The sequence below is a fragment of the Notolabrus celidotus genome, chromosome 24 (assembly GCF_009762535.1).
Source record: "Notolabrus celidotus isolate fNotCel1 chromosome 24, fNotCel1.pri, whole genome shotgun sequence".
Classification (NCBI taxonomy): Eukaryota; Metazoa; Chordata; class Actinopteri; order Labriformes; family Labridae; genus Notolabrus; species Notolabrus celidotus.
In genome coordinates, this window is record NC_048295.1 from 7,716,746 (window position 1) to 7,740,952 (window position 24,207).

The 24,207-nt window shown below is 43.9% G+C and overlaps 1 protein-coding gene across 1 annotated transcript in view; it reads left to right on the plus strand.

The window, feature by feature from the left end:
- The window catches only part of LOC117808422 (neural cell adhesion molecule 2-like), a 359,969-nt gene that overhangs the window by 317,800 nt on the left and 17,962 nt on the right, over positions 1–24,207 (plus strand). Inside the window, exons 18-25 of the mRNA XM_034678166.1 lie at positions 2,034–2,179; positions 9,541–9,691; positions 11,659–11,846; positions 11,928–12,024; positions 13,594–13,767; positions 16,244–16,363; positions 17,311–17,444; positions 19,461–19,635. Coding sequence (XP_034534057.1) covers positions 2,034–2,179; positions 9,541–9,691; positions 11,659–11,846; positions 11,928–12,024; positions 13,594–13,767; positions 16,244–16,363; positions 17,311–17,444; positions 19,461–19,635 — 1,185 coding nt within the window. The remainder of the gene's footprint in view (positions 1–2,033; positions 2,180–9,540; positions 9,692–11,658; positions 11,847–11,927; positions 12,025–13,593; positions 13,768–16,243; positions 16,364–17,310; positions 17,445–19,460; positions 19,636–24,207) is intronic.

Consider the following 24,207-nt stretch of genomic DNA (forward strand, 5'->3'; position numbering starts at 1 on the left):
CGCTGACACCATTAATGGCTTACTCACAGCAAGAGGGCAAGATTGAGCCTGTTTTTTTAGTGCAGCGACTGTCAGGACCGACTGTGAAGTAGCTAAATGCAACATTTACAATTCTAATCATTACAACACCTATCATTAATATAATGAAGTGTAATTATAGTTATTAACAGACTGCAGAGTGGGGGGAAAAAAAGCTTTGTTTTTAATTAAAGTGAGCTAAAGACAAACTTAGAGGAGCTCATTTGAATTTACAAAACTGAAACCAATAAACTCAACTTTGTAAAAAAAGACTCCAAAAAAGCAGAAGGTCAAATGAATCCTGGATTTTTATCTTTCTGCACAAACGCCTCTGCGTTTCTTTTTCACATTTGGAGTTGAAATGTTTGAGATAATGCTTTATTAATAATGTTCCCTGCAGAGTGGTTTTTGCAGCACGCTTGATAAATGAGACATATCCCATTTAATATTTGCATGATGAAGGGCATCTGGAGCACAACGGCTCAGATAAGGTGATGCTGGAGAGAACCGGCTCAGACCGGTCTCAGTTGTGCTCACAGTCTGTGATCTTTGAGTATTTATGTTTTTATGAATGAAGAAAATGTCAACATGTGTGTGTTTTGAGCTTTAAATGGTACGGACAATCATCTAAAGAGCTGCTTCAGGTTTTGTCTGTGCAAAAAGAAAAAAACGCTCACTGACCCTCAAGACGAGGCTTTGAATCTTTTCTTCTCTACATCAAGAGAAACCTCCGTCAATGAGGGATCTTAAAAACTGATGTGACAAAGGGAGGAGTGATTACATTCAGCTGTAATAGATTTGAAGTGTGTGTTATAATTACTGGATTGAAAACCTTGTAACAACTAAGATTCATTCTCAACAGCAGAACGACCCATCTGATCAAATGAATATGCAGAAAAGAGTCGGGCACATTTCAACGCAGCCTGATGACACTGTGGCAAAACTGTAAAGTTATATTTAGGCTTTATTCAGAGAAGATAGGACAGTGGATAGAGCAGGAAACCAGGAGAGAAAATTGGGAGTTACATTAAGAAATCACATGTTTGATAACTTAAGACTCTTTACATGGGGCGCACTTACTGAGCCAAACCAGTGCCATATACGAGCAAACTATTCCAGGTTTTTAGAAGTGTTAAGTAATCTCTTTATATTTCAAACTTTCATCAATCCTCTGAGGTCCTCCTTGCAGGTCACATTTCTGTTTTGGCGCCTGTTTGTATGTTAGTGTGACCTCAGTGTTTGGCAAGCCCCCAAAATCCCTTCCAGATAGCTTCTTCACCCGGAGCTGGAAGCCATGTGAAATTGCCAAACGCTCCTCAAATCCCCCCCGGGTGGTGTTAAAAGCCTCCTGTACAGTAGTCACTATTTTTCCATTCACTTCCCTTTTCCTTTCGGATTTTCTGCTGTGCTACTTTGCAAGCACCCCGCTAAGGACTGGAGTGCAGTGTGTGCGGGACAGAGAGAAGCAATCCATGATTCATGTGACATGCTCGGTGCCCTCGACATGCTTGGCGTTTCAGGGTTTTGCTTATCAGAAAGAGGCGAGTGAGGAGGAGCAGCCCCCCCACCCCCCTTGCTCAAACGGAGAGCTTTGCAGCTGTTATCGAGGTGCTCGCTCGGCGTCAAAAGCGCTTCACGGCGCGCTGGAGAGGCAGACAAAAATCTATATTTATTTCAAACAAAAAGGTGGATGCTCAGTGAGGAGGAGTTTTGATGTGTTTGTGCTTCAAACTTTAGCAAAGACAGTTTGTGTTTCATCTGCGCCGAGGAATCTACTAAAAAAAGTCTGGAAAATGACTGCTGTGTCAAATGATCTTTGCAGGACTGTCAGCACCAAAGTCATGCTTCAGCTCTGTATTTAAACCCCGTGGAATAGCCTTCATCTCCCCTCCCTTATGAGTTGACAGTCTCCCTCCTCCCTCAGACCGTCCCCCCTCTTTCTCTCAATCTTTTCTTCTTTGTGCACTTATGTAATTCTTTTTCTTTCTCCCCCCTCTCGTCCTCTGTGCCTCCAGTCCAGCCCCACATCACCCAGCTGAAGAACGTGACAGCCGTGGAGGGCAGCGCCGCCATGATCTCCTGCGTGGCTGATGGCGAGCCTCTACCCGACATCTCCTGGAGGAGAGCCAGCGACGGGCAGACCTTCGTGGACGGAGACAAGGTAGAGAGTGCCAGAAAGTCCATCTGGCTGTGTGTGTGTGTGTGTGTGTGTGTGTGTGTGTGTGTGTGTGTGTGTGTGTGTGTGTGTGTGTGTGTGTGTGTGTGTGTGTGTGTACTTACAGGAGTGGCTGAAGCTGTAAGTGTGTGCACAAGAGACATTAATTAAAACACATATATGGGACAAACATGGGAAGGAAAAAATCACCAGCTTTGCAGACCAAATGCACGAACAGTGCATTGAACAAAGAAATGTAGAGGTTATAAGTACATATCCAAATATTTGATGCTTGTCTTAAACCCATCGGTGTAACACAAGCATGAGAATTACCACCAAAACAGAGCTGCATGAACCTGTGACCCCCTGGCACAGGATGCATCTGTCATTAAGTTGTTCTTACTTTGAATTTTTGGAGTAATGAAACATATTAACCCAAAGACTAAGTGAGAAATCTCCCATCAGACATTCCTCCTCTTCTTTGATTGGCACCTAATGAATCAGAATATGTTTGAATGAGCCTCAGAAATGGGACTGCCTTCAGCCCTCCGCTGTGACATCTTCAGTCTTTAGATACGCCCTTAAACTGGGACTCAGCTTTTTTTCTATGTCATGCAAGTTAAGCGTTCATCCCGTACATGTATTACACTTGAGTTTCTGGAACTCGGGATGTTTTAAATTTTGATTAACACCTCCTCTCTGCTGTCCTCTGGACTCCTTGTGTTTGCACTAAGCTTTGTAGAGATTTATCTTGGCTGGGTGTTTTAGCACCTGTAAGGAGTGGAGGTACTTTAGGTCAGAGGGACACTGCAGCACTGGTTGTGATGAAGACGTCACAGTGTGAGCTGATGTAAGTTTGTCCACATTGAGGAAACTGAGGAGCTGATTTCACCTGTGTTCAATATGTGCCTAAACAAAGCCTCAAACTGACTCTTCAAGCTCCATGAAGAGATTCAAGTTGGTATGAAGTAGCTGCGTGTTAGCATGAACTAAAAGTCCAGCTCAGGGATTCAGATCAGAACCAGAGACGTTTGTATTTATCGCAGGGTTCACATTATTTTGTCCTCCCTCCCTCTGTATATCGGCAGCTACATAAACTATATTTGATGGATCCCTGATGCCATCTACATAATGCAATCAAAGTGGTTTTGCATAGTTTGAATTATGTCTCTGAATATGACATAAGTGCCATTACTCTGCAGTAAAAAGCTTGTATTTGCCAAATGTTGGCTTTGAATTACGACCCTGTTTCCAGACGGGTTGTCAGTGAGTTTTAACTGATGAGCTTTTAATAAAACAAAGGTTTCCTCAACTCGCTGGAGACCATGAAGTCATTCCACTGGAGCTTTAAAGTTCTTTTTAACACTATTAATCCACAGCACCAGATTATTTAGTCATTTTTCAAGTTAAAGACCGTCTCAACCTCAGTGTTTAAATGTATTCAGAGCAAATATTGACTATTTGTGATTATTCTGGGTGGTAGTAAAGGAAATAGCTGACATTATGAGATCATTACTGGTGTATGTCCTCGTAAAAACACAAGCAGACATAATCTGTCCCATCTGCCATACGTGAAATGTAGCAATAAGCCCGGTTTAGTGCAGGCGGTGCAGCTTCGGGCCTGTTTGAAGGCAGATGCTGATGATATTTACATTCAACAAATGATGAATGAGCCTTTCTTTGCAGGAGATTATTTTTCGTACGCTTACAAAGAATCATATTATTTCAAAGCTGGCCTCTCAGAACACATGCACAGTCTCTTTGGTCTGTGTTTCTTTTTATGGAGAGTGTTTAAATCTGTTTCTGAGATAATGAGCTCAGGGGAAAATAACACACGTGTATTTTGATTAGTTTCAGGTCAGATGTCTGTTCTTTCAGTCCATGCACCTGAAAAACAGTTAAAAAGACACAACCCTGTTTTTCCTTTCACTCAGCATCCCTTTTTCTCTTCCTCCATCAGAGCAGCTTCACAAACCTGCAACCGAATGAGCTGCAGATGAAAAGTAATTAGTCTTCAAGGAGCTGCCATCAATGTCAAAATCACAGGCACACTTCTATCACAGCCTCCGTGGTATGAGAGGCTGGCACGCAGTCTGTAAGAAGAAGGAGAAAAAAAACAAAGATGGCAGCCGCTCATATGCTCAGGAAAAAGGTCACCGCCAAGATAAATGAATGTGTGCATTGGCTCGAATCGCTCGGGTTGATAAATCACAGCCGAAAATGAGAGTAAGTGCTTCTCGTCCCGCAGCAAATGCAATTATGGAAATGCGTCGTGCGAACCAACACACCTAAACACACGCAAAGACAAACACGGCTCGTGCGACTCCGGGAATGATGGATGGTCGCAGTCATTTGGGTTTAAGGCAGGATGTTCCTCTCTCAATTTGCTCTCCAATCTGCATATCCACTCCTCACTCCCTCTTGTTGGGAGGCATTAAGCTTGAAAGGGTTTCGTTTTACTCGCTGCATAATGTTGCTTCCATTCTTCTCATTCTTTACCCACTGACACATTGACCCCTCAGTGAGAGAACGTAATGGGATGCAGCTCCTGGAATTTAATTATGAACAGAGGCAGGGGTTTAGTTTCACTCCTCTGCTATTGTTTTGCCGAGAGCAAGGTTAGCGCTGTAGCCTCGGTGCTATTCATGCAAAAACACCCAAAATCAAAGACATTAGAAGTCCACGCTTCTGCCTGGAAAGCTGTTCAAAAGACGGGCTTACTCTGTGTGGTCAGAAAGTCTTTAAAGCCCCCCAAACCTTATTCAACAATTCTCTAATTTATGGTTAATCTACATAACAGAGAGGAAGAAGAAGAAGAAGAAGCATTATCACTGAAGTTTCTGGAACTTTCTTTATTAAGTTTAGATTAAAGCGTGTGTGTGAGGTCTGTGTTTTTGATGTTGTGCATCATTGCTCCAAAATGATGTAATCTGGCTTACACTACATTCCTTTAATGTAGCATTGCATTTCAGACAACTCAGCAAACAGGACATGTGTAAGCTAATTGTTAACTTTGACTAACTACTCCCACACGGTCGTAGAAATGCTCACAAAGTAGTTCTTTTAGAATGTTTTCTTCAAGCTATGAATCTGTATTTTCTTCCATTTGTTTGCAGACACTTGGAATGACTCAAAACTTTGATATCATATGTGTATTGTAACTTTTCCAACGCTACATTTCCTGAGGCTTTAACCTTGTGTTCAGCTCCATGGACGTAAACTGAAGTGTATTTGTGAGCTCTTATCAGAAGAAATATCCACCCACAAGTTTTCACACCAATTTCCAATGATTGTTTACTTTTTTCTTGTTGATATCTCGGCGACAAAGCAGCAACCTGTCTGCACAAATAGATAAGTCATGTTTAGCCCGGGATGTTGCTGCTGCTGCTGCTGCTGCTTCCTGTGTGAAGCCCCTCGTTTGGCCTCTATTTCCTTGAAGCAGAAAGCAGTTATTAAATGTCATTTCGTTGTTGTCAGGAGTGTGACAGTGGTACAGTGGTGGATTATTAAAGTGGTGCAAATATGAACACCATATATTCTGTCCCCACGCTGAAACAGTTGGACTATAGTGTGTTTGGCTGACATTTACAGCTGACATTTTTTAATATGTGGAAACTCTCCCTCATCTGAACTGAAATAACGTACACAGTGGCTCCATAATACCGTTTAAGAGATCATATTTCAGATTGGGCTTCATATAAACGTGTGTGTATTTGACTTTTGAGGTTGTTTAGATCAGATAGGGATGGGATTTCATATTTCTGCTCTGCTTTCAACTCCTACACTTCCTTGATTGCATCAACTTCCACATTTCTTTGCTTTTTTAATCTCTGTAATGTCCCCGCCGTCATGTTTGGCTGCCGCTCACCTGTTTACAGTACATGTGTGAGTGAGGATGCGGCTGCAGAAACGTGCACTCTCTGCTGTGTTCACATCTGGCCGCTTGCCTTGTCGTTGGGCTGAGCTGCATATCAAACAGGCTGTGCTTTAGGGGCCTGAGTTCGTCTGTAGACAGACCCTGTCACTTGGAAAGAAGGAGTGGGGGAGGTGTTAGTGAGTAATTTCCTGACTTCTCCTCTTGGAAGACTTCCTCTCTTCTTCTTCTCCTCTGCCACCTTGCATCCTCCCCTTCCTTGGCATTCCCATTCAACACACAAAATCCCACTGACCTCAGCCTGCAGCCTGCAGCGTGCAGCAGAGCCACAAAGAGAGCAGAACGAGCCTCTTAAAGCCGCCTCACCTCATTGGTTGATGGCGTTGCGAACGATAGGCATTGCGATAAGCAATTCTAGACAGGATAATGCTGAAGCAGTCTACGAGTGACAACATAAAGAGAGCGTGATTCAGAAGAGGGCTCCTCACGGCCGAGGCTTATGAGGCTTAGACTCATAATGAGTATAAGCGGTAGGAGGTGACAGGAGGGCATTAAAGGGGCTGGATGTGCATTGATTTACAGCAGGATCTTTGGAGGAGGAGTGCAGGATGTGCACACATGTCTGCCAAATATAAATATGCATGTCAGGAATGCATATCACACAAATGCAGATCCATTCTCGCGTCTTTTTAGCTAATAACCCCATGGTGTCGTATTCATGGATCCGTCACATGTAGGATATTGACGGAGGAGATCCAGGGACATCTGATCCCTTAAAGGATGTTGTCTGTTTACGATTACTATAGCGTGTCATTGAGAATACAACATTCATTCATCACAAGGATCACAGATTAGCAAAATGGCATCACTAGATTTTCAGGCTTGTTTCGTGACAGAGGATGTGCAATGTGATTAAACCCTTTCCACTGTTCTGTGATACTGAGACCTTATCCAGAGATCAAGGGTATGACGGAGACGTTTACACAAAGAGAAACCTGTTAACTGATTAGTCAGAGAGGCGGCGTTCAATATCCATGTTCTGCAGCAGGAGACATGAAGCAACGCTGCATGCATACCATGTTATACTTTGTGTTTATGAGTGAGTAAATCCAGGACACACTGAAGCTGGATGCATAAAAAGACGTAAACTACAACAGTCTGGAAATGCGCTGGCTCACCATGAAACTTTAGAGATGATGAGGCAGAAACACACAAACCAGAATCTTGCTGATTACAACAGTGGAAAAAAACCCTCCTACAGCATCCAGGGGTTTCCCTTTGTTCAATCGGCTCTTTTAGTCGTAATTCCTTTATTGGGAAGACACTCACAGCTCTAATTTGAGTGCATCCCACATTAACTCTGAGCCCTGCAGCTACAGAATCCTCTGTTGAAGCTGTTTGTTTAATTAGCAGGCGACAATAAGAGAGTGTGACAGTCAAAAAGTCAGACACAGTCAGAGCAGGAACAAATCTACACTTTAACTTTGTGATGGCGTTCATAAAACACGTCCGAGTCAGCGCTCTGCCCTGTAATAGGATCTCTACACCACGTTCATGAGTGTCTCAGATTGTCTGTTTCAGTGTTATTAGCGGCGATAGTGCTATCATGATCTGTGGCTGTGACATTTGATAGCCGTGTCTCTGCGTTCACAAAGGCTCTCAAAGGCAGGGATAGATTGCTGACATAATGTATGCCATGTGCTGTTTGATGGGTACTTATACGGAAAAGACCCCACAGCACTCCTCAGAGTCTATGAATAATAAGATGAACTCAAATAAATCTGCTTCCCGTTCATGCTGCTGCCTGGCTCTGAGAAAATGTCAACTTCTTCATCATGCATTTATATATATATGTGTGTGTGTGTGTGTTTGTTTAAATTCTCTCTGTTTACTTCTTTAGAGTGGTTATTGTCTTCTGATTATTTAATAATTCTTCTTGTTGTAATGTTTGCTTCATAACCACACAGATGTGTTTTAAAAGATTAATCCGAGTACAGTTTAAAATAGAAATAAGACATTAAACCAAACTGTTAACATGAGCTCTAATGGGGGTTCATTGGCCTCTGGAGCCTGCCTCTAGTGGACACTCAAGGAACTGCAGGTTTTAGCACTTCTTTATCTTCAAGTATCTGGATTTAATCCAGCTTCGATGAAACAAATAAAAGGAACTCATTTTATACAATAGTGCAGAAAATGACAAAAGCTTTTCCTGTCAATTTCATCGTCTTCTTCGTCCTTTTTTCCTTCCTTTTGTCTTTCTTTTTGTCCTTCTTTTGTTCTATCTATCTCTCATTTTTTCTGTCTTTCTATCCCATGTCTTACTCTCTTACTTACTTCCTACTTCCTTCTTTTTTCTTTCTGTCTTTATTTCTTTTTTTGTATCTTCGTTTCTCTCATTTAATCTATTCCTCTTTCTTTTTGATTTCCTTCCACCTCTCTATCTTTCTTTTTACTTCCTTCCCCTCCCTCCATTCACTTATCATGTGTTTGTGATTGCATGAGTAACAGTCTGTAATGTTAGGTGAGGAGGAGGAGGTGAGGCATCAGGATAGTTTTTTGTACTCCTGTCATAAATGATTTCACAAACCTCTAAAACTATATAAGAGTATTTTTTTAAAATGGTCTCATCAAAGTGTCTGACCTTCAGGACTCCTCCTTATAAAAAAAAAACAACAAAACCCTCCTTCAGTCCCTCAGTCCCTCAGTCCCTCAGTCCCTCAGTCCCTCAGTCCCTCAGACGCAGCCCCTCTGAAAGCAGCTTCTTTAGGGTCACAAAGGTTATCTCTGAGGTAACAGTCTGCAGCAGAGATGCTCCTCGGGTGTTTTTTCTCATTACGGGCGAGCGTCGATTACTGGAATGATAGCCTCGTCTGCAGTAATTGACCTGTTGCTTCAAATTGATACCATCTGTCTTCATACAGATGTAATGACCTTGTAATAAATCGACTGTTTATTGCGTTAACCCTGACTCCTGCTCGACAAGTGACGGCTGTCTGGGAGGGGGAGGGTCACAGCGGATCAAGGGGTTGTCGTTCAGTCTCAATTACAAAGTTGGACGAGGAACTTTCTTTCTTTCCACTCTCTTGGGAAACTTTTGCTTTTTGTTGCATCCTTCCTCTCCATCTGTTGACCAATGATTCCTTCAGTTGTACATAATCACAAGCAGCAAGATCTATAATCTGTCTCCCGCTGAGGTCTGTATGGTTTCCTGCTCTGAATAATTGTGTTTGGGTTGTTTTGGCCCATGATTTCACACACCAGACCTCTAATTAAGGGCAGGAGCTGGCTAAAAATTATAGGCTTGTAAATGGCAATTGTGTGTGACTGGATATTTTCCACAAATAAGCATCTCAAAAAGAATTTCTGACCTTCTCTGGATTGATTTATAACAGATATTTTGATGATATAATAGCTCCTAATTTCTCCAGCGTATGGATCTGTTGCTGTGATTTCATAGTAACAGCTCTTCGATCATTTCTGCGTGTGTCTGCAGAGTCAGGACGGGCGATTCGAAGTCCGCGGTCGCCACGGGAAGTCCGTGTTGACCATCAGCGGCGTGCGGCTGGCAGACCTGGGTCGATTCGACTGCGAGGCGCAGAGCAGGATCGGAGGCCATCAGAAGAGCATGTTCCTGGACATCGAGTGTGAGTATTGTTTATCGGTTCATAAAGGTCGGGCACGCTCACACAGCTGTTTCCACTTCCCTCATAATTAGACCGCACACTCTGCCCTGAACGGAGGTCTAATCAAGGAGGTTTAATGGAAACACCTGTGTGGACTTTATTAAAATGATGTACGTTTAACAAACATGACGTCCCTGATGGAACCTGAAGCCTTTTAGTGCTGAGCTTCAACACATCTGTTACTGCAGAGGTGAACCAGAGGCCCTGCTCATACCTGGTGGTCAACATGCGTCTCCAAATGTGTCTCCAGTGACCACTTGTGATCAGATCTCACTTCACTCATATGCAAATAAACACAAAGCCCCTTTCAGCTCCACTAGACTTTAAAAGATATAGCAGATGATGAGTGTGATGCAGACTAACAGCACCTGCACACACGGATACACGGTTGAATCAAGTCCCATGTTACAGAGGCTACAGACCTCGTCGCAGCTCGAGTCCTCTATTCTCTCCTGCATGTCTCCACCCGCTCTCTTCCTGTCTCTCTAACACAGAATTTATGATGTCATCGTTTTTAACTTTGCAACAGAAGGAGAGCTGGAGCTCGCCATGTCGCTGTGTCTACTTGTCAGTGAGCGGAGTGACTAAGACATCACCTCCTGCTCCCTCTTAACCTCGAATTACCCCGCCCACTCCTCCTCCCCGCTCTGCGTGTCTATTAGTGCCATCAGGTCTGTTATGTGCAAATGAAACATATTCAAGCCTTCAAATCAGCAGCTCAGCAGGAAGCATGTGAACCCCTGCAGCCTCTACACAAGTTCAAAAGTTCAGCTCACTTCTGATACTTTATTTCACTCTTCCTTCCAGATCATTATAATACAATAAACATTTTACAGCACACACGGCTTTAAGAAGGGTTAATTAGTGTGAGGATTCCATGCATGGCCTTTATATTCCAGCTCCCCTGCTCCCTGACGAGTGCACCCATCCTTCAGTGCTGGGTGTTTGGGCTTATACGGGGCGGGCTACCCCTTGCCTAATGAGCTCTGAAGCAAAGATCTCCATTTTGGCCTTGGAATGATGAGGTTCATTATGAAAGCATTTAAATAGGACCCGTGAATGATAATTTTTTTTGTCTGCAGAGGCATTTTCCCCATTAACAACAAAGCGAGATGGCAGAGGAACACATCCAGAGAGACCCGAGGGGAGAATGACTCGTGTGTCTCTGTCAGGTGGAAGCAACTCTCTCTTCAAACACATATGAAGACTTTTCAGGTTTCTTCATGTGGAGAAAACAAAGCTCACACGCATGCACCCACTTTAAGACCAGGAGGCAAAGTTTCTGTCATTTCACTGTAAACTTGTTTTGCTGACAAGTCACTGTGAGCGTCGACTCCCACTCTGCACAGAGGCGCAGGCTGCGAGGAGTGTGAGTGTGGCACCGAGCTAATGAACTCATTTACTAAGTCACTGCAGGCTGCGGGGGGATAACGCGTCCTCGGCTGTGACAGAGAGCCAGGCATCAATCTCTTTAATGGAATCCTGCAAGCGAGCATAAAACAACCATAATGCCTCTCTCCGGCTGAGCTGGGCTGACTGGGGCCAAAAGAAATCTGCACGCCGTGATCGTCCGTTACTGCCCGTCTTTATTCGCCAATGCTGTTTGCATCCTTTATGTTTATTCTTCTGGAGATGATCATAATGGAGATCTCTTTCCCTTCACCAGCATGACGCGGCTTCAATTAAAGGTTTCTTTCTGACGCCGCGCTAATGAAATGCTCTTTCTTCTCCCTTTGAGGAATCTGTGAGTTAAGCCTCAGAAAGTCATTTTTTATGTCTTTGATCATCCAGCTCAGCTTCACCTTTGAACCTAATTGGCTGACACAAACTTCAAACACACAAGCGGTTACTCTCCAATTAATGAAGCTCTTGTTTCAGTGCAGAAAAAGCTGAATCACCTGGTAAATGAATGTCTGTGTTTTGGACAGATATCCCAAAGTTCCTCACCAACCACACCATCTTCTACTCGTGGGAGGGGAACCCGGTGAACATCAGCTGCGACGTCATGTCCAATCCTCCTGCCACCATGCTGTGGAGGAGAGAGCGCTTCACCATCTCTGCGAACGGCCCGGCCAACACGCGGGTCCACAGCGTGGAGGGCAAGTCTGTGCTGGAGGTGAGTACAAAGCCACAGCTGTTCTAACAGTTTCACTCGTTCAGGGCTCAAATTCAGCTCCACTCGTCCCCTCTCCTTCAGGTGACTCCCATGTCCGACAGGGACTTTGGCCGCTACAACTGCACCGCCAGGAACAACATCGGAGTCCGATACCAGGAGTTTATTCTGGCACAAGCAGGTGAGTGTTCCCGTCCGTGTCCTCTTTACCTGAGCTGATGAGATCTGCGACTTAATGTCCCATCCAGGAGATGTGGAGTCAGGGATCCCGCACTTTTTTGAATTAGTGCTCTCAGAGCCGCTCAGCCGCTCTGTAACCCTCTACCTCTCTGCTAATGGTTACGGCCTTATTTGCAATTCTCAGGAAGACAGATTCTCCTACAACTCCAAGCCCCTATTCAGCCTCGCCTAATCTCAAATAGTGCTGCCTGATTTACCATGGCCCTCGCTATTTACTGAAGTACCCCCTAATTTACGGGAGCTCGGGCTAATACACAATAGTGCAGTCCAATTATCTTTAGTGCAGATTGAATTGCTCTGGCTGAGGGGGAAAGTAGTGAGCAAAAAGCTGACCTGGTATGGAGTCTTGGAGGAAACAATGTGTTTTGGAAGTTGTTTTGACACCGAGGATTCTGCACACAGACACACACTCACACTGTGTTAAAGTTCGGGTCAGTAATGGAGTCTCAAGAGGGATGATCTCCTCTGGAAGCTGTGGGAACTTTTTTCATCGTCCGTCTTCAAAGCTCAGAGAGGAAACAAACAGGGAACGTCTTTTGTAGATGTTGTTCTGATGCTTTTAAAACGAGACAACAAACCAGAAGAGAGTAAATATGTTGGTTTACAACAATAACAAGTCCAAGGACAACTTAATGATTCAGCCCAGGGATGCTTCCAGTTAAATGTTGTTAAATTGCAGTGCAGCAACAACAGCCATCATATCATCTGAGCTCTAGTGATGAGGATGACAGAGAGGTAATCCGTTCATGTTTACTAAGAGAGTGCTTTTAGAGGTTGTAATTTAGAAAATACCGTGACATTTCCTCCTAATTAAGATGAGAATGTGTTTGTATTTTTAAAAATGTAACTCGTGCACTCTTGTTTTTGTTAAAACAGTGGCCTCTGCATGATAAACAGAAGTAGAAGGACTTTGTTAAATTTGCCTTTTTTTAAATGAGCAGAGAAAGCAAAACATGATGCTTTCAGTGCTGCAGGAAGATACTTTTTAAAAGCATTTTCAAAGGGAAAGAATGTTGGAGAGTAATACATGTGTATGTTGAACTTAAACATGCACAGAGCTATATTAGAAAAGATGTGATGTAGCACTTTGTCCACAGGGGGGCGCCAAAATCAACAGGAAGTAGAAGTTGCTCACAGGAGCTTTAAAGATATTTATCAGTCAAAGTATTTACACACTAAAGTATGTGTGGATACTATATGTTACTTAACAAAGCTCTATTTTGCTGTAAAGCTCTGAAGTAAGAGTTAATAATGAGGATGTTTTACGGGTAATGCACTCAAGGTTGAATTCATACTTCACGTGTGGCGTCCTCACTTCACTATGAAAAAGGAGCCATCATTTTCTGACTCTGTCCTTGATGTTTTCACATCAGTCACCCTCGTTCTGTTCAGCTTTCATTTATAAAAGTCTGTGAAATTTGATTTTCACTTTAACAGCATCTATCAAAGGACCCTGGTTGAGATGCCGTGTTTGACCCGTGTCCTTTTTTTTCTCCCCTCCTCCCTTCAGATGTACCGTCAAATCCATACTCGGTTCGTCTCTCAGCTGTCTCCCAGCGCTTAGCCACCGTGACTTTCATGAAGCCTGACTCGCATGGCGGTGTGCCCATCAGCTACTACCTGGTCCAGTACAAGGAGGTGGGCTCACAGGAGTGGAGGGACGTCAAGTCACACAGCGTGCAGAGTGAGTGTCCTCTGTGATCTCTGAATAACCTTGACATGTAGAGCTGTGGGGTGGGTTAGGGTCTACATACAACAAACATAACATTCAAAATACACATGAAATATAACAGTTTACAGCTTCTACTCATCAGACTGGGTGGGTCATGTCAGAAGAGCATCCTATCGTTGTCCTCATGAACTTCAGACAGCGTTCAGAGAGTCTGAAAGAGTAGCTTCTCCTCTCTTCCTGCTTTACAACTTTAAATTGAATTCTGAGCCTGTTTCTGGAAAGTGAAACCTGAAGTGAAGGATGGATGGATGGAAAATTAAAGCTAGAGGACTTTGGGTCAGGTGATAAGCAAGTCTGACAAACCTGAAGGGCTTATCGCTAATATCCTTCATTTCAGAGTCAATTACATGTGGGGAAACAGTGAGGGGAATACTAAACTGAGGGTAGCACTTCTCTAATAAACCTGAAAAAAAAAACGCCCTGCACCTTTTAGAGGGATGAGGGAATGAAGGAGAGGGAACATGTGGACCAGCTCTTCATGAATAAAGCTGCCTGTGACAGTAAATATGGCGGGATTCAAGATTAAAACAAATTATTAAAAATGTGAAACAGACTAATTACAAACCGCTAAGTGCTCTCATCTAATCATGGAATCCACTTCAGATCCCCTCGGCAGAAGATCCTCACAAAATAAACTCTTCAGCATAATGAGATGCCTGGACTCGTTTCATCCCAATGCTTTCGCCCAAATTGAAATGTCTGCTTATGGCCTGGAAAGTAACCCAGCACGGCTGCAAATTACAGAATTTGTTTTCAATTCCAGGACTAAAGAAGTGCAGAAGCACCTATTTCTATTCAAGTATTTAATTTGTGCCGACTGACAAAAACAACAACTTTTCACTCAAGCTCATTACACTGCCGACTCTGTGCTGCCTCTCTGAATAGTCAAGGTTATGTAAATAGACTCGAGCGACTGAAGGATTGAAATAGGAATCTGTAATGTGCGCTGATAATGAAGTTTCCCGTTCTCTACAATCAGAACTGCATTGTACAGTTTACAGTGTGAAGCTCCAGACTGTACACTGCTTTCAATGTCACCATGATGATAGTTTATATTAATGTACGCTCCTCTCAGGAGATTCACACCCACGTCCTGTCTTTGAATGCATCATTTATTAGAAAGTATACGAGCATCAGTGAAAGGCTTACAGTCCTTGGTCTGAGATGCTCTCACAGCTCTGCTTCAGGATGTTGCTCCACTTTCCTGCTCAGAGATGGTTGGGGTCCGGTAGATCCCCAGGCTGCTCTCACATCTGTGCCTGCTGTCATTGTAACCCAACTCTCACAACCAGCCTAAGACACTTATGTTTCTGCAACAGTGTCAACAGGCAGAGGTAAAGATCAGACTCTGTGTGACCTGTCAAAAATATCACACCTGAGTCACATGTGAGCAAAAGAATCTGTCCTGGTCCGACTCCTCTCTTTACACACCTTCTTCTTCTTGAAACATTTTGATCTTGACCAATCACACGCAGGATCATGTTTTGAATGACTTCTATCACTTTGTATGTGTGCTACATATGGGGGAGAGATGATAAGTGTGGCCCAATGGTGTCTCTCCTCTCTTCCAGTATCACCTCTACAACCTGTAACCTTTCCACGTCGTCAGACATAATTTTGTCTGAACTAGTTAGTGTCCAGCACACTGCACCCCTTAATGAATTCAACCTCCTCCCCTCGGGGAGGGAGGGAGGGAGTCACCCGATTTCATAACCTGGCTGCAGGGATTTGCTTCCAATTCAGCCTCAAGAGCCTCAGTGACACCGGCCACTGATGTTAGGCCGCGAGGTCTGCCTCTTCATCCCTAAGGTGCTGCACTAAGTAGAGGTCAGGTCACTGAAGTTCTTCAACACCAAGCTGGGGGAAGCTTTTCTCTGCAGACCTTACCTGTGTGGGAGGATATTAGAATGTCAGAACCGGGAAAGTCCTTTCAAAGGAGTCAGAGGAAACGCAGAGATCTGCTGTTTTTGTTCAGAAAGGCTCACAGAAGTTCCTGAGCTGAGTGCTGATTTCAGTGTGAGCGTGACTCTCAAACTTTTTAATTTTGTCAAGAGGAAATTGAGATGCAGCGTGAGATGAAAGGCTGTCATTTCTTATGAAAAACAGTTTTGAAAACACACCTTTAAGTGTGAGAGACGCACTCATGTAAAATGCAGCAGAACTCAGGAAACAGGTTAATGATAGAGTTGGGACTCTTGCACCGTGCTCTACGATGAAGCACTGCAATCAGACCTGTGAATGAGTAAGACTTGTGAGTGATTTTACATTCAGAGAAACCCGTGTTGATAATCCTTACGTATTGGAGGGAATGCTTCTTCTACTTCTTGATTTTTCTACCTCCTCAAACTTTAAGCCTTAAATCCTCCTCCGCTCATTTTCTCCTCTTCCGTCTGAGTGATTCACACGACCTCTGCTCCTCTCTCTGCAGCGACGGTGGTACTGACGGGCCTCGAGCCCAACACGACGTACGAGGTCCGAGTTGCAGCTGTCAACGGGAAGGGTCAGGGAGAGTTCAGCCACACGGAGACCTTCCAGACTCTACCTATCCGTAAGTCCCTGAATCCTGCATAGTTCCAGCGTTTAATGACACATCCTTCAAAATAAAAGCTTCTCAGCTCATTAGAATCAAACCTAACGGCGACTTTTAGACACATGCTAACAGCCACTCACACACACTTCCTGTCATAATCACTTTAATCATCACTACAATGGCTTAACAGCATGAGACTGGGTTAGTTGTTAATTATTGAAGCATCCCTGGATTTTAAAGAAGCTCAGAGGATGATGGATTGCAAATTCTGAAAGATATTCACGTCCAGATTTCATGAAATCTGAGATAAAATCAAACATCCTGCAGAATCCAGCTCCTGGCTGAAATGAGACCTACTCGCCTTCTCACAGAGCTTAGCCGTGTTCATGCTTGAGATGGTTACAACCTCCTCATATTTCAGGAAGATGAATCCAGATTATTGGAGCTTGGAATACATCCTGTCAAATTTGTGTCTTGGTGTATAACCGCTGCATTAAAAGTTATATACTGCGGGGCTTTTATGATAAGCTTTTTATTTATTCTGGCAATCTGGCTCAGCGGGGTCGCCGTAAATCTGGGCGAGGCCATCGAAAAAAAGACTCCCAGTGTTGATATTGTACAGCAGAGCCGCTCCTGAGGATGAATGTTTGGAAGAAGAGCCAATTAGCAAAATACAGTGAATAATAAGAACCTGCAGTCAACATTAGTTACAGCCGGGCGGTGGGAGCTGCCTTGTAATATGAATTTAATTCAGCTCAAAGCCTTCTCTCTCTCCTTGTACTGTTTCCTTATCACATATCTCACTCTGCCACCTGCTCCCCTCCTTGGGAACACACACACACACACACACACACACACACACACACACACACACACACACACGCACACACACACACACACACACACACACAAAGGACATATTGTTTTGCATCTCCACTGAAGCCTCCTCCTCTCATCGTCCTCAGGGGAGCCGAGTCCGCCAGCGGTGCACGGGCAGAGAGGGATGGGGAAGGCCTACAGGCTGGGGCTGGTCAAGCAGGACGATGGAGGGATGCCCATCGTGGAGTACATCGTCAAGTACAAGACGGTGAGTGAGACGGTGAGATTAACCGAAGCCCCTTTAACTCAGTTTGAATGTGTCAGGGTGAATGTTGTCACAACATAAACATAAACGACAAAAGTAGAGAACGATGTTTCTTTGTAGACCTTCAAACCTTTGACATCAACCATCAATGCACGAGGGATAGACTTTGTTGTTTTTGTTTTGTGTTTATTCACCTTTTCATAATGTCCACCTCCTTTTAGGATCACCTTTTATATTCCCAAACACATCACACCATGGAGCAGAATCTTCTCCGCTCCGATCAGCGACACCTCCACCTAGTAATTTAACAAAACAAGGACCATACAATCACGAGGAGGTGTTTTCTTTAATTTTGTACTGTGTAATTTGGTCTCCCATAAAGGACATCAAAACAGCTCGTAATCACAGATTGTCCCTTTGTGTGTGTCACAATGGCGACACAGGATGTGGCATCAGGACGTGTCGAGTGTGCGTGACTCACCAGCTTGATAGGTTCCTGTCGATTGAGTTGAGTGGGTGCATTGGTGGCAAAATGAATAATGTTCTGGTTGAGAATGTCTATTTCTCTCTCCTTATGTCACTTACAATTCACGATTTAAATGAGAGAACACACAAGCTCTCAGGAAGCACTCATCCATTCAAGTAGTTGATTTTTTCGGTGCGTGCAGAAGAGGACAAAAAAAAAAAGGCAGCTTAAAGTCACGAGATAAGGCGAGCAGCTGAACTGAGACCAGGAAGCAGAATAGATGGCACTGTTACAAAAACTCTCCACAGGACTAAGTGGATTTGGGCTGGTTCAAATCTCCACTCTGCCCGACGCTAACGCATCCGAGCAGGCGTTTGTGTCTCATTGAGAGAGTGAGGGCGGTTTAGAATAACACGCGGTGGAACAGAGGGTCAGGGAGTCTCAGTGAGGCTTTCTGAAGTCAGAGCAAGAGAGAGAGGCGAGTACTTCACAAACTGCTCATCCCCTGACCTTGTCTGACACAGAGGACAAAAGAAGAAGCCAGCATGACGTCATTTTGTTTTTAGAGCCAGGAAGGACCATATTTGGACAACGGGTGGAGTGAGTTTATCTCTCTCCTGGTTTCAATCGCAGGTAGCCTCAAAGCACGCCTTACTTTATCATCTCTTAAACTCTAAAGAGGTCCAAACTTTACTTAATGAACACCGTACTGTATTAGAGAAGACTACAAACACCAACATACTGTGTCAGGGGTTCAACACATCTTTATCAAACAACAGTAGCTCGTTTCCATCTTCATTTCCCATCTCTAATCCTTCTTGATCTAGTTTCATGAGACTCATAGGCAACCAGTGGAGTCGCCCCCTGCTGGCCATTAGAAAGACCACAGGTCAAAGCCTCTCCTGTGTTAGCTTCACTTTAAAACAGAGGTTACGTCTCACTGCTGTCTAAAGACTCGCTCCACTTTGAGTCGGCAGTGCAAACACACTCAGCGTCTTAGCTGCAGACACCTGCTCCTCACTCTTGGGCTCGTCTTTAAAAGCCTTCTTTGCACTCTTTTGTCTGGGATTGGTTTGAAGTGAAATGATGCCTGGTGCACACCGCACACTACATTTGGCATCCTCTCAATGCAGAGCTCACACAGCCCGACTCTTCACTTTCCCACCTTTTGTTTTCCATCGGTCTCGAGGGGACGAGGGGAGTGAAGTCGGGAAGAGAAGGATGATGTAAGGAAGGGAAAAAAGGGAGAAAAAAGCTGCAGCCACAAAGGAGCAGAAAGGTATCAGAGAAGTGATGAGAAGTGGAGGATTACCCTTTCTTTTATACAAGTGCATCTGCGTGGGCGCTTCACAACCGCAACTCCACTTCTAATTGCAGTAACCCTCAGAATCCCAAGATTAAACACACAAAGCTGTTGTTTATCACATAACACAACACGTCCTTCGCGCTGCTTTGATGCTGGCAGACAAAAATAAAATGTGGAGCATCAGTTTAAGTTATTTATTCAAGTGTATCAGGCCTTTTTTTCACATCCCTCTTCTCTCACTGGTTTCCTCTCCTCTCAGGATAAGGAGGAGCAGTGGATGACCAAGCTGGTGCCAGGAGCCAATGACTTTGCGATGCTGCAGCCACTGCAGTGGAACACGAGATACGAGGTGGAAATCACGGCGCGCAACGTCAAGGGCCTGTCAGAGCCGACCTTCTATCAGTTCTTCATGCCGCAGAAACCCGACATTACAGGTAAAAGAATGATAAAGGGAACTTTTTCACTGAAATGCACCTTTAGAGAACACTTTACAGCCCACAGGGGAGCTTTGTTGAACTTGTTGTGTTTAGCGGTTGATAGCGTTGGTGATAACGAAGGCAAGAGAGCAAGATGTTCCAGAGGAGATAAAGAGAACCTCGGAGCGCAGCTGCTTTTTAAAATGTGAGGCTGCTGAGGGAGAAATTTGGGCCTTTGCTCCTCATGCAATAGATTTACATTGTTGAATGACAAGAATGACCCAGGACACAGTTTGAAGCACTTCTTAATTTTGTCTTGAAATCATCCCGCTGACATCATCAGTCCTTCAGCTCTACTCCTCACCTTGATCCTACTGACTGAAACAATGAGTCAGGAATCATGGGCTGTAGGAACTGTCCTATCCTGCTGTTGGTTCCTCTCATCACAAAGAACCAGGTTCCAGGAGTAGAACCAGGTTCCTCTTTTCTCTCTGCTGCCACTGACACCATTCTTTCAGATCTGTACAAACAAACAGCAAAAAGGTAAAATCAAAACCTTCCAAGAAACCAAACCTGACAGAAAAACAGCCTCGGGCTGTGGTTTTCTTCTTTAAGACTCCCTCTCTTCTTCTTCTCTTCTTCTTTCTTTCATCCTCTGGTTCTCCTGTGGTGCTGCTTTGCGATTCTGCATCAGGATGCAGCTCAGACAGATTGCTTCTGCATGGCTAGTCAAGCTTGTTGAAAGACCGACACGCAGACGACGGTACACAAACACGGACATCTTTTTGCAGCTCGTGCTCAGTTGTCCTGAGGTTGTGGTTATGTTTCTGCCACATGAAACGTGTTCTCGCCAGTGTCCTGCTGCTTGCGCTGCTCTTTCTATGACTCTATTACCTGAATGTGCATTTCCACTTCCTCCAGGCCAACATGCAAATGAACACATGTGTGCAGAAATGCAAAAAGAGGCTTTGAAGTTTGCCACATGCATCACTGTTCACTTTGAAGCTGGAACTCATGGGGGAAAAGATTTACACACACACACAGACTGATGGAATGAAAATGTTGCGTTCACTTCCCCCCTGTAGACCTTGCAGTCACACGTGAAAAATAAAACAAAAGCCAAACAACAGCAGGCTGCCTGGCTGTTGTTTGGCTCTCCTCTCGCCGCCTGTTACCACATCCATTTATGCTGTTTGGATCGAGCGAGTGTTTGCCTCTGTCATTACTGCACCGGCTAAATGGCCTGTGAGAATGTGTGCTGCTTTTCAAATAGAAAACAAGAGCGCCGAAACGGCGAGCTTAAGGCGGGTCACTTCGATTGACTGTCCTCCCTTGTTAGCGAACAGCAGTGCGTCGTGGGAAAGTGCCTCGGAGAGAGAGGGAACGGGGGAGACGGGGGGCTGAAAGCGCTTTTCCCTTTATGTGTTTGTTTGTAGAGGAGTAACCTCGAGCTTTTAGCTTAACATGGCAATAAAAAAACATACAGTGGAGAGAGAGAGGGAATCTGTCTAGGCTGAATCTCTCCTTCAAGAACTTCTTCCCTGTCACACTCTGCACTCTGAAATCTTTACTCTAATGTCACATGAACACGAGGCATCAGGGTTAGTCGGAGATTGATAGTCTGAGAGATTGGACTCTTCTGGGTTAGGCTGTACGCTCTACCTTCCCCTACTCCTCCTCTCAAATGAGGGACAAGGAGGGAAACAGAGAGGAGCCTATAGAGAGATGTTAGACAGAAGCCTGATTTGGCGAGAGCTCCCCCCTGCTGGGTTGTGCTACCTTTCACCATTAACCTAATTGAGCATACCCAATCCCACACCAATTTCCTCCTCAATAATGAGCGTCTATGTTTAGAGCATTTTTAACGGCATCCATTTGAATATATTTGGCCAAAACGACTTTGGTTTATTTTTGCACGGTGGAAAGTCAGAAGGTTAAAGAGAAAAATGACTCACATTTTCTCCTCCACTAAATCAAATTAGATATCGAGGAAGTCTGGACAACTCAATCACAAATATTCTCCATCCCTGTCCTGAACTGTCTTTCCCATCCTCCTCCTTCTCCTCTTTATTCTCTCTTAAAAATCTTTCACATGAAAACAGGAAGAAAGAAACATCCTTGGTTTGCTCCTGACACATAGAACATGTCCACGTTAAAATCCCTGCTTCTCACAAAACCGGTTCCTCCCCTTCAGTCCTCCCTGTGTGTTGTATATATCTTTGGGGCATTGAATCAGAGCCCCTTTCATTTCTTCTTTCTCTCTCTGTTGTCTTCTTTGGTTTGTAACAGGCAGCATAACCTTCTACTCTCCTGCTCACAGAGAATCCTTAAAGAAACACGCCATTGATTGAAACACTGGCCTTGGTTCCTTTTCAACACGCTCGTCTCTTTTCAAGCTTTCCAAATCAAGTTTTCTTTTCCTCTCTTAAACCGATGTGATGTCCCTCGTGCTTCATGTTTTTATAGTTATAACAGAAAGCTAGGAGGGGCGGAGATTTATGGAAGTATAACGTAGCTTAGCACTGAAGCCTCTACGTCAAACTTCAGACTGATCACACCGACATGAAGCACTGAGAGGTGGAGACGCAGCAACATCTGCAAAGGATGCATCAGATGCTTTGCGATGGGATCCTGCTCACCCTGTCAGGATTCTAATTTGCATTACATGTTAACAGGAAGTGAGATGTGTTGGAACTCCTTTCTGCGGATTGATTTGATTCTGACGTCTGTGAATGCCGTTTCTGACCAATCAGCATCAAGTATTTCTCCCAGCTGGTTATTCATTTAAAGTAAATCTACTTTATTTGAGAGTCAAACTTTTACAGTCGTAGAAAGGTCTCAAACTTTTACCTGAGTTCTAAACACCAGAGTTTCATCGTCTGCAGCTGACATCCTGTCGCTCTTAATTAGAGAAGTGAAATTACGGCGCGGTGGAGGCAGCTCGTCTGATCCCGGACGGTTTTGCTTGTGTGTGAGCTTTGTTGTTGCTGCTGTATTTTTTCCCTGGCTCGCTCTCTCTCTCTCTCCTCTTCCCTCCACTCAGGCGCCATAAAAAGGCCCTGATTGAAACAGGCATCATAGATTTAGTCTGAGGAGCTGCAATAATCTCATCAAAGCACTTGAAGAAATAATCTGGAAGGTTCTCTCTCTCCCCTCCTGTGAGCGCGAGGGAAACTTTTCCTGGAAGTGTCGCCAGCAAATCGAAATGGGGGAAGGACTTTTATGGCTGTCCATTACATTAATCAGTGCGCTCATAAATTTTCAGAATGAAAGCCATTATTTTTAAAGCAGCGTGATGGAAAATATGCATGACAATCACATCTTGTTCGTTTTACTGTATAAAGAGGCTACTCATCAGCTATCCAGGCTATCTGAGGTTAAACCTTTTGATTCTGAATCCATTTCATGGATTTTCCATTAAAGCTACCGCTGAATAAATTACCTCCAGCTTCATGCAGTTACTTTAAGATAAAACAAAATCAAACTAGCATTCAAAGCTTAGTATTCAGGTAGGAAAACAAATAACTCTTGAGGGTATGAGAGTCCTGTGAAAGGTCTAATAATGTTATCTGAGGACAGTAAACACTCTTTGAAGTATTTCTCTTTAGGAACCACTTTTATTCCCGCTGAAGTAGCATCACTCTGTAGCATATACTCCAAATATAGCAAAAAGAATCAGATTAAAGCTGCAGATGTGGACTGAAGCAGGAGTCACAGGGACCCTCCTCCAAACGTCTCTGTAATCCATCACCTTCATTTGTTTGGAGTGTGAAATTAGCGCCGTGAAGTGAAGACTGCAGTTTGCTGATGTTTACATGTTTACTCTCTCATTTATTCATTGGACAAATGTAATCCTGGTGAGATGAAAGGCTTGTGTTTCAGAGGGAGCATATGTAACATCACACGATATCATTATAAGCTGTGTAAATATTTTAGCTGTAGCAGACAGCCGGCTTCCCGCTGAGAAGGAGAGCGGGACGACTCTCACTGTGTGACTTTAACACATGATGGTGAGGATGTTTGTGTTAAAGACCTACATCGTGTTCCTTACATCATTAATGTAGATGAAGTGTTAGCTGTACATTTTTAAGCAGAAAAATTGTGTAAACATCTTACTTTTGAACCCTTATAATAATTCTTTCCTCCGGGTTTTATTTGACCTGATAGTGGATCTGTTGCAGCAGATCTTCTCACTCTCTGATTTTATTATATCGCTCAAATTGTGCTGAAGTCAAACCTACCTGCAAAACATTTAAAGTGCATTACTCTGTGCTGTCATTGTCCGTGGCATCTCTTAGAGAACATGTGATTTCAAGGATTTTAAATCAAGCCTCCACCAAATGTTACCTGAAGTAGCTTTTCTCCAAATCAGCCTGAAAGAGATTCCTCTTGACTCGGATGTGTGAAAGAATTTTAATGAACCTCTGAAGCGTTTTTCTGCTGGGTATGGAAGTGAACTTAAGCACTCTCTTATGATATAATTTAAAATCTTTCTGAAATGAATAAAGATTACATTTCCCGTCCTGTTTCCAGGGTCAACAAACTCGTTAACATTCGGCCTCCAGATAAGTGATGCACTATCCTCCGTTT